General features: G+C 39.3%; 1 protein-coding gene across 1 annotated transcript; it reads left to right on the top strand.

Moving 5' to 3' along the window:
* Positions 1-2,083: 2,083 nt before the first annotated feature.
* On the top strand, positions 2,084-10,549 carry LOC142611891 (NADH dehydrogenase [ubiquinone] iron-sulfur protein 1, mitochondrial). Its single transcript, XM_075784044.1, has 5 exons — positions 2,084-2,696; positions 3,150-3,396; positions 7,226-7,520; positions 8,680-9,054; positions 9,379-10,549. Exons 1-5 carry the CDS (start codon positions 2,276-2,278, stop codon positions 10,276-10,278), a joined length of 2,238 nt encoding a protein of 745 aa, XP_075640159.1. The 5' UTR covers positions 2,084-2,275; the 3' UTR covers positions 10,279-10,549.
* The last annotated feature ends 349 nt before the right edge of the window (positions 10,550-10,898 follow it).

The following is a 10,898-nucleotide window of genomic DNA, read 5'->3' as shown; positions in this document are numbered from 1 at the left end:
CACTATCTTGTCGGCTACCTACCACCTCTGCTCAGAGTGTATTGGTTTCACCACTCTTCATTCTTAAACAAATTTCTTGTTTTGTTTCTTATCTCTTTCTACTCTTGTCTTACCCATGTGGATAAGGATTAAGCTACCTCATCACATACCTCTATGGCATGCATCAAGTGGTCCCAACCTATACTTCTTTTTGGTGACATGCCATTCTAGTAGGATATTTCCCCCAAAGGAGCTTGAGCGGTAATCCCAAAATAGACCATTTTTTCTCTCTACCACCAAATCACACCCTTTGAATACTTTGATCTGTGGCCCACCTCTCATGTATTGGCTGGGTACAAGTAGGTGGTGCCCTGGTCCTTTTGTGCATGCTCTACTCTGTTTGAATTTGTTTATTTTTGGCCTTTATGTCGTTGCTGTTGCCTTTGATTCTGCTGTAAGTACTAGTTGATGTTTATCTTTTGTGGCATGAAGGGCACATGGGCTTTTGAGCTCATATTTTCTTCCTTTAATCTCTTCTTAGACTGGGTATCACTTGGGCAAAATCATTTGTCTTCCTACTGAGCCCACGCTTTCTTCTTTATTGCCGTGGGCCTTTTTGGTCACTAATTTTGCTATATTACTTCGTTGTGTTTGCTACAACTTTGCCTTTCTCTTTATTTCTCGTGGGCTGATGGTCCTGCTGTATCAACCTATTTCTTTGTTAATCCTTTGCTTAGGGCTTCCTTAGCCCACTTACCACGTCTTTTACCTTTTTTGTGCTTATTGGTCAACATTCTTGCCGTGCTAGCTCATTTTACCGCTTTATTCTTTAGGCTTCCTCGACCCATTTACTTATTCTTTACCTTTTTTTACTCCCATTGGCTTGTTGCTAAATTCCTTGAGCTTCCTTGACCTTTTTTACTATATCTTTACCTTTTAGTATCCTTTTGGGCTAATTGGCCACTAAATCAACCCATTGAGCTTACCAATTCATTCACTAGGCTTTCTCGGCCCATTTACTTCTTTTTTAGCTCTTATTATTTCTATGGACTTATTCCTTGGCATTCCTTGGCCCATTTGCTCCCTCTTTACATCTTTTTATTTTCATGGGCTTGCTTGCCATCAATCTTGCTGCTTCAGCTGCTGGGCTTGCTTCCTTATTTCTTTGTTGTTTTGCCCCTTATTTCTTTCTCATCTTCTCTATTATTGGGTTTCTTCTACTCTTGGGATCTTTGTCAAAAAATGGGCATCAACGGGTAGAAGATTACATTGTTGTGGTCTTGTATTTGGAGAAAAGATTTGTGGATTTTGGGAGGATAAAATGGTTGTCGCTTTGGCTGGAGTTTACGTGTTTGTAGATTTCTTTTTCTTGTATTTGGTAGTTCTATGCTTACTTAGCTGATGCGCACACACCATCTGAAAACCAAGAAATGAAGGTAAGATAGACAAACTTGAGTGGAGATTAACGCGGATTTGTTGGATTGAGAAAGATGATAGACCTTAAGGCTAGGAGGAATGACAGACAAAGAGAGATGAAGAATGAGGAAAGTGTTTTGTGTTATTGCCTATAGTGTGTTAGCAAATGAGTTCCTAGTGAAGTACTAAAGAGCTGTTGGATCTTATTATTGCTTTTTTGACTTGAGTGAGAGAAGTTTTCTGTGTGACCCCCATTAGGTGTGTTTTATTACAAGTTTGCAAATGAACTCATTTTCCTATAATCTAAAAACTCTAAAATCTTGTTCTAATAATTTATAATTCGTTCTCACTTTTTTGAAAAATAAGTTATGAAAGTTGAGAAGAACAAAAATCAAACTAAATCAGAAAAGAATTAGTGGAATACACATAAAACTAAAAATGAGCGATAGAAACCGAGTGATATGAGCTAAATCAAACATAGCCTAATTTTTTTGTGAATAATTCTAATGAATATGTCTACAGACGTGGCAAAGTGGCGCTTTAGTAGAGGAAAGAATTTAATGTGGGCTAAAAGATAAGGCCCTTATTTGTAAAAAAGAAAAAAAGAAAAAAAAGGGACTAGGCAGTAGGCACACAAGTCAGAAACGGGTCGATTCGGTTAAAGTTAAACCCAACAAAATAATCAAACAACCCATCAAAAAATCACATGTGTTTGGGAAAAGGCGTTGGGAAATCCACGCATCCCATCCCATTTCCTCAAAAACCAAACTCATATATGAGAAGCAGCAGCTGAAGCTCAGTCACATAGATAGAGAGATCTCTCTCACAAAGAGACACAGAGATAGTGTGACTCAAAAAAACAACAACAACAACATTATTCATGGGGTTGGGTATGCTCGCCTCAAGGGTCATCAGACCCACTGCTGCCAAGCTCTCTCGATCGTCGTCCCTTCATTTCATCCGACCCATTGTCTCTACTCCGGAGACCTCGTCCGCCCAATCCCAGCCACAACCCGACCCGACTCCGGATCCCCCTCCTCCGTCGCCCCGCCCCCCTGTGGGCGGAGCCCGAGTCCATTTCCCCAACCCGGAAGACGCGATCGAAGTGTTCGTCGATGGGTACTCCGTGAAAGTCCCAAAGGGCATGACGGTCCTTCAAGCCTGCGAAATCGCCGGCGTCGATATCCCTCGATTCTGCTACCACAGTCGCCTCTCCATCGCCGGAAACTGCCGCATGTGCCTCGTCGAGGTCGAGAAAACGCCCAAACCCGTCGCCTCTTGCGCCATGCCCGCTCTTCCCGGTTTGTTTCTCTCTCTCTCTCTCTCATGAACTCTGTAGCTCAAATAACAGTAAATTCGCTTTATATGGTGATTGGGTATGTTGCTAGAATTTGTGACTCTTACATTTCAATTGGGTCTTCATTATATTTTGATTTTTTTGCTCTTATATTTCTATAATCTGGAATGTATTCACTTTTGGTTTTGGGCTTAGTTGAGTTGAGTTGACTTCGCTTGAGTTGAGTAGGATGGATATATGAAGTTTTATGTTTCGTTACTTTTTGTTCACATCATGGTATGAAGCATTTGCTTTTCGTTATCATCTAGACTTCAATTGTACCGTTCATATATTGTAATCTGTAATACTGCTATTTGATTTTGAATGGTTTTGGGTGATAAGGGATTAATTGTGAATAGTTAATTTTACTTGGATGTTTTTTTTTTTTTTTGGACTCATGAGAGTGCTTGGTTTATAGGGATGAAAATTAAGACGGATACACCGTTGGCAAAGAAGGCTCGAGAAGGAGTGATGGAATTTTTGCTGATGAATCATCCCTTGGATTGTCCTATCTGTGATCAAGGTGGAGAATGTGATCTCCAGGATCAGTCTATGGCTTTTGGATCTGATCGTGGTCGGTTTACTGAAGTGAAGAGAGCAGTGGTAGACAAGAATCTTGGTCCTCTAGTGAAGACCGTGATGACTCGGTGCATTCAATGTACAAGGTCAGAAGCCAGCATTTCATCTCCTATCTCCTATATATGTAAATTTTTATTCTAAATGCAAATGGCCTTTGGCCCAAATGGCATTTCCATTCCCCTTTAGAATGTGTTAGCATATGGTCAACTTCCATTGGGTGCGTGAATTGCTGACTTAGGGCAAATAGGAGAACTTGTCTACACGTGCTTGTTGTGTTTTTAGGGTTAGGAGAAGTTGTGGGTCTAAGATTTAGAATTGTGGCAGAATAACTTTTGTGGTTGTGTTAGGAATTAATAGGTGGTTTAATGAGTTATATGGCTATGTCGTAGAGAGAGTATATGGGGTTTTAGGTTTTGATAGGTAAAATAAATGGCTTATTTGGGGTTGTAAGGAAGAAGGAAAAGAGAGAATTTTATGGCTTTTAGGGGCCATATAAATATTATCCCTGTACACTATAAGAAAGATAAAAGGTGAAAAACACACAAAAGCTAACTTGCCTCAATGCTCAAATCACTTACTAATTTTTTTTATCAACTCCATCCTCCTTCAAGCACATTGAACGCAAATAAAGATAGGGACTCTTTCTTGTATTAGTAGCATTAGGACTCCTACTTTCAATAGTAAAGTAAAACCTAATAAAAGACTAACTTGGATCTAAAGAAAATAAAATATAAGATACTTAGGACCTTCTGACTGCAAAACTAACCCAAATAATTTTGTTTGAAACCTAAAAAAAGGCTCATACCTAAACCTTTAGAAAACCACACGATGTTTACTTCAATTAGACCACCTGGACCCCCTAATATAATTCTTAAATAGGTGAATTTGCAAAGTAATAGCAAATCAATAATGATGATAGAACGCCATAGTGAACCCAACCGGACCTGGAGCTTTGTCCCCTTCCAGATCCCTAACAACTTGAAGAACCTCCTCTCTCTCAAACTTCCTTTCAAGCCAAACCCTTTCCCTGTTCTCAATGCGATCAAACTCCAAACCCTCCACAAAAGGCCTCCACTCCTCAGTCTCCTTGTACAAATTTTTATAAAATTGTACAGCTTGAAAAGTTACCTCGGAGGCCTCTTCAAAGACCACCCCATCCACCTCCAAGGTCCTTAGATGATTAGAACGTCTATGGGAGTTAGCCATTTTGTGAAAATACTTGGTGTTATTATCCCCCTCCTTGATACATAACATCCTAGATTTTTGTCTCCAAGAAATTTCTTCTAATGAAAGAAGATGCTCCACCTGGGATCTCAAACCAGCCATATGAACACTCTCCCCATCAGAGAGACCTACATCCCCCTCCTTGGCGTCTAGGGTTATCAACTCCTCCAGTAATTGCTTCTTTTGACGCGCTACATTACCAAACTCTCGACGATTCCATTGCACTATGTCCTCAATTCCTACTCATGTGGCTAATAAAATTGAAAGGATGCAAAGGGATTTCCTGTGGGGAGATAGCAAGATTCATTTGGTAGGATGGGACAAAGTTTGTGCACCTATAGCCAATGGTGGCTTAGGGATAAGGAAACTCACTACCTTTAATAAGGCTTTATTGGGGAAATGGTTGTGGCGGTTTGGTAAGGAAGAGGGTCGTTTATGGAGGCGGGTAGTAGCTTCAAAATATGGGGAAGATTGGGGGGGGGATGGACCTCAAAGCTGGGTAGGGGAGCTCATGGGTGTGGTTTGTGGAGAAGCATCCGTATGGGTTGGGAGGATTTCAGTAAAAATTGTCAGTTTGTGGTTGGGTTGGGGAATAGGGTGAGGTTTTGGCAGGATGGGTGGTATGGGGATCAACCTTTTCAGTTGGCTTTTCCTAGGCTGTATGGCATTGCCATTGATAAGGAGGCTTCTGTTGAAGCTTCTTTGCATAGGCAGGGGGAGGAGGTTAGAAGATCTTGGAATGTTCGGTTTAGTAGATTTTTTAATGATTGGGAGATGGATGAAGGGTTGCGGTTTCTTCGTATGTTGGGTGCTATAATCCCTCCTATGGATGTTGGTGACCGGATGAGCTGGAAATTGAAGCGTAATGGGGCTTTTGACATCCGGTCGTACTATTACAAATTAAGAAATTCTCCTTCAACTATCTTTCCTTGGAAAGCTATTTGGAGAGTTAAGGCCCTTAGGCGAGTTTCTTTTTTTGTTTGGTGTGTAGCTTGGAATAAGATCCTAACGGGAGACAATCTGAGATTGAGGAGATTGGTTTTTGTGGATTGGTGCATTATGTGCCGTCATGGTGGAGAGACGGTTGATCACCTTCTTCTTCATTGTGAGGTGGCCTATCGGTTATGGAGCTTTGTTTTTATAACTTTTGGCTTGGCTTGGGTTATGCCTAGTTCGGTTCCAGACTTCCTTTTTGGATGGTGGAATTGGTTGGGGAAGCATTCGTCTCAGATCTGGAATTTAGTCCCGTTGTGCATCCTTTGGTGTATTTGGAAGGAGCGGAACCGGAGGACTTTTGAGGATTTGGATAGCTCTAGGGATCAGTTGCTTGCTTCTTTTTGTGGAACTCTTTTTGATTGGTCTAGGGCGTGGGGACTCACGTCTAGTGATTCCCTCCCTTCTTTTCTTTGTTCCCTTCTCTTTTTGTAATTTCTCTGTTGTTTGGTTTTCTCTCTTGTTTCTCTTTGTTTTCTTTTTCTTGTATTTCTGGGTTGCTATGTGTTTTTCAGGCATAGAGTAACCTTCGTATATATTTCATTCTTACTTATCAAAAAAAAAAATTTTCCATGGCTGCATCAATTTCTTACAACCCCCCCCCCCCCCTCTCCAAAAAAATAGGAAGGGAAGAAAATGGGGCTGAGGGATGTGGAGATGGAAATTATATCTAGATACTTGTTTTTCTTGGAGCAACATGAGTTGGGTTGTCCTGGTACCTCTAGAGTTAAATGAATAAAAGTTCATGCTTTTTAGCTTACTTCCACAATAATATTTCAGCGGCATTTTGTTTGCTGCTTAGGCAAGGAATGTTTGTAGCTATAGAATGCCTTGCTGATGGGGATTTGAAGAGAAGACGCTAGTTTTGCGTTAGGTATTGCAACTTCAAGGAAAATTATATTTAAGGTGTCAGTATTGGTCTTTTATGGTAGAACTATGTATATTATTTTAAAAGCTAAAGCAATGACTTTTTATTATTTTTATTTTATAGTTAAACCTATAAGTAATTAGTTCAGCTTTGAATTGGCAACTAGGCATCAATTTGGATTTAGATTGTATAATGTATTGCAGTACTAAGTTATGGAAGTTTTACTAATTTCTTTGCTAGTTCAGCTTGAAAACTCTTTGTCAAAAGATCACGTTGTTCCATTCTTTAACAATTAAAAGATAGTTTATGCCTTGTTTTAGTCTTTGACATTTCTTGTATTTAGTATTTTGACCTGCTTAGACCATTTTTCTAGGGTTTCCTGGTAGCAATACTTTTGGGCTTCATTGCAGAGTTTATTTATTTATTATTATTTTAATTTTTAAAGTTAGTTTTCTGTTAGAGAATTACCTCTAATTCTCTTGATTTAATGCATATCTATTTGTACATCATAGAAGCTTTGTTTTAATCTATCTATTTTGTGAGTCCGCTAAGTCATAGATTAATTAGATTGCTTGTACAGCTTTGCTGAAGTGTGATTACTGCTTCAGCCATGGGTTCTGTGAGTCTTAGTAGAACTTCTTGGTTGCTATTGATATTTTTTTGGCTTATGAGACTTGGTAATTGAACATTATCCACATATAGATTTGAAGTCAGCATCCAATAAATAAGAAATTCTTGAACTTTTGTTACAGAAACAATGTGTATGCGGTTTAGTTGTAGCTCCATGAGCCTTAACAAGCTTCTGATGTAAACATTTTTTGGTTGAACAGGTGTGTTAGGTTTGCAACGGAGGTTGCTGGGGTTCAGGATCTTGGCATGTTAGGCCGTGGCAGTGGAGAGGAAATTGGGACGTATGTTGAAAAACTTATGACTAGTGAGCTTTCTGGAAATGTGATAGATATCTGTCCTGTGGGAGCCCTTACCTCAAAGCCTTTTGCATTTAAAGCTCGAAATTGGGAGTTAAAGGGAACAGAGAGCATTGATGTTACCGATGCAGTTGGATCCAACATTCGAATTGATAGCAGAGGTCCAGAGGTCTTGCGCATCCTTCCGCGGTTAAATGAGGTACTCTAATCTACATTGTAGGTTATGTTTGTTATTTATTTGAGTGTTACTTGATTGTATTTCAAAAGCGTCATAGTCCCTCTTTTATTTTGCAAAACTGTCTTGTGCAGCTGAAGACTTGAGCTTTTCATTCATCACATATATGATGCCATTTCTGATTTTTGAAATAAGAGGGCCTGGCAAGTAGTTTTTCCATGTGCCAATTAGCTTTTCATTCATCACATATAATATTATTGTCAATAAATTTGAGTCCCTGATAGGACTTTGGTAAAATGAACTGTCTCATATGCATTGATTGCCATAGATTTTGTTAACAAATCAATCTAAGTAATATTTTATTTTGATAAGTCTCAATCTAACTAGTTATGGATGCCATTTTACTCTGGTTGTTACCCCAATTTCCTAGTTCTCTAAGGCATAACAGTTAAATGTGTTCAATAAGATACAAAAGTAGAAGATGATTGACATATCTTAGGAAGTCCTTTGATAACATGGGTTCCTAAATATGTAATTATTTTGGCCGTTATGTTATCATGTAAGGTATCTATTTTTTGGCTAAGTATCTAAAGTAAATATTATGAGTTGTACTTTTGTCCTTTTACCCTAGGGGTAACAAAAAGATTAATATTTGACATTTTTTTAAATCAGGACTTAAATTTCGTTTTATCTTTCAACTATAATATGTTTCTTGCGTTGAGTTTATCTGAAAATTGAGGTGTGTGTTTTTTTGTTATTTTTGGGTATAAGTAATAACCTTTTATTGAAATGAGGAGATATGTCATGTAGACAGGATGTGACACCACCCCTAAAGAATTACAATTAAAAAGAGTCACATATCAAAAGATAAAATATAAAATGAGTAAGTCTACGAAATCCACAATAGAACTCATATTGGTATCTCCAAACATTCTAAGACCATTGAAACAACAATCATCTTTAAAAGTCTGACTGTTCCTTTCCCAAACTAGTTTCTCCATTCAATAAGCAATGCAGCTTCATGCTCAATTTTTCATTTTTATTGGACATTTTTTATTCTAGGAACTTACCAGGCTTAATTATTAACTGAATGCCCTATTGTATGTGTAGTCTGGTATCAGACTTGTCTTTTACCTTCTTTTAATGTGCCAGTCTACCTGATAGCTGCTCTGACTTGTTGCAGGACATAAATGAAGAATGGATCTCCGACAAGACTCGTTTTTGTTATGATGGTTTGAAGAGACAGAGGCTAAATGACCCTATGATTCGTGGTGCTGATGGGCGGTTTAAGACTGTTAGCTGGCGTGATGCTCTTGCTGTGGTTGCTGAGGTAGCGCTTCAAGTTAAACCAGAGGAAATTGTTGGTATTGCTGGTCAGCTGTCTGATGCAGAATCCATGATGGCACTGAAAGATTTCTTAAACAGAATGGGGTCAAATAATGTATGGTGCGAGGGAAATGGCCCGAACCCTGATGCTGATCTCCGATCAGGATATATAATGAATAGTGGTATTGCTGGTCTTGAAAAAGCAGATGTTTTCCTTTTGGTCGGTACCCAGGTAAATATCTTACATCTTTAATTCAATGAATAGGGTGCACATGGTCCAAAGTAATTCTCAATTTACTGAAGTTCCGTTCATATATGTACTACTATTACAGTATCTATCTGTGCACCCTCACCCTCTTTTCCCTTTTTCCATTTTAGTCCATGTTTCTAAAAAATGTCAAACCCTTATTTTTTATTTCTTTAATTGTTCAGTAAAATATGTCCTCTCTAGTTGTTTGATGTGTTGGGGTTGTGGATGGGTGGGGGTAACTTGGTAAGTTTCATGTTTTGAGTATTCTGGATGATGGTGTCTAATGTTCTGTAACAAATTTGCCAGCCAAGGGTTGAAGCTGCCATGGTAAATGCCAGGATCAGAAAGACAGTTCGTGCAAACCAAGCTAAGGTTGGTTACATTGGCCCTGCAACGGATTTGAATTATGATCACCAGCATCTTGGTACAGGCCCTAAAACACTAATTGAACTTGCTGAGGGTCGCCATCCCTTTTGCTCAGCCCTAGCGAATGCCAAGAACCCAGCAATAATTGTTGGCGCAGGGCTTTTTGAGAGGGAGGACAAGGATGCAATTTTCTCTGTTGTTGAAACAATTGCAAAGAATGCAAAAGTTGTCAGACCCGATTGGAATGGTTTCAATGTATTGCTTCTTAAGGCTGCCCAAGCTGCAGCACTTGACCTTGGACTTGTGCCCGAATCTGCAAATAGCATTGAATCTGCCAAGTTCGTGTATCTGATGGGTGCAGATGATGTGAACATGGAAAAGGTTCCATCTGATGCCTTTGTGGTTTATCAAGGGCACCATGGGGACCAGAGTGTATATCGGGCCAATATCATTCTTCCGGCAGCAGCATTCAGTGAGAAGGAAGGGATCTATGAAAATACAGAAGGGTGCTCACAACAAACATTGCCTGCAGTTCCAACAGTTGGTGATGCCAGGGACGACTGGAAGATTATTCGAGCACTGTCTGAGGTGGCAGGAGTAAGGGTGCCCTATGATTCAGTTGGTGCCATTCGAGCCCGGATCAGGACCGTGGCACCAAACCTCTTAAACATGGATGAGAGAGAGCCGGCAACCTTTTCAGCTTCATTGAAGCCTGACTGCAGTCAGAAGATGAGTTTGACTGATTTCCGGCCTGCCATTGATAATTTCTATATGACTGATTCCATTACAAGGGCATCAAAGATTATGGCTCAATGCAGTGCAACGCTGTTGAAGAAGTGAGCAGTAAATGTATGGTGCTTTTCTAATAAAAATGCAGATTCACTTTTTATTTTTTGTATTTCCCTCCTATGATCATCATTTGGGCCGTGTGAGGCCGAGGCCCTGATTGACCAGAGCTTCTGGAACATTGGAAGTACTTCCAATAAAAGTTTTTTAGGCAATGTTTGTTTCACTGTAATATGTTATTTCAATGTAATAGAATTTTCCCTGTAAAACCGTTCGCATTTAAACTTTGGGATTTTCTAATGCATATTCTGTTATATTGGCTCAACTATGAAAATATGCTCAAGTTTCCTCCACATTTTTCTCATCCATCTACAGCAGCAGTCTCTCAGAAATAATAAACCCTCTGTTTGGATCATGATTTTACATTATTGTTCTGTTGGGCATTACATTTGCTAGAAAGTATCTATTACAGCCGACATACAAGGTAAGCTATCTGGTTTTGTGTAGCAAATCGATACAAAATATGGTACATCTGCAAAATGCAGATGTCAACTGTGTCAGCATTGGAGTTGCTTTGAATTTCAATACCAAATAGTTGGGAGTTGGGACAGTTTTCCTCCAAATATAACAATGTGGGGGTTAGGACATGGAGAAAAAAAAATGATGTGCTATTA

The sequence above is a fragment of the Castanea sativa genome, chromosome 1, assembly GCF_040712315.1.
Source record: "Castanea sativa cultivar Marrone di Chiusa Pesio chromosome 1, ASM4071231v1".
Classification (NCBI taxonomy): Eukaryota; Viridiplantae; Streptophyta; class Magnoliopsida; order Fagales; family Fagaceae; genus Castanea; species Castanea sativa.
The sequence above is the reverse complement of the archived record's forward strand: the minus strand, read 5'-3'. Positions and strand labels throughout refer to the sequence as shown.

What these genes read in the sequence shown, in the direction of transcription:
- LOC142611891 (XM_075784044.1), top strand. Translation starts at nt 2,276, where the DNA reads ATGGGGTTGGGTATGCTCGCCTCAAGGGTCATCAGACCCACTGCTGCC. An exon ending in CGCCATGCCCGCTCTTCCCG is followed by an intron (nt 2,697 to 3,149) that starts GTTTGTTTCTCT and finishes CTTGGTTTATAG; the next exon opens with GGATGAAAATTAAGACGGAT. An exon ending in TCCTTTTGGTCGGTACCCAG is followed by an intron (nt 9,055 to 9,378) that starts GTAAATATCTTA and finishes CAAATTTGCCAG; the next exon opens with CCAAGGGTTGAAGCTGCCAT.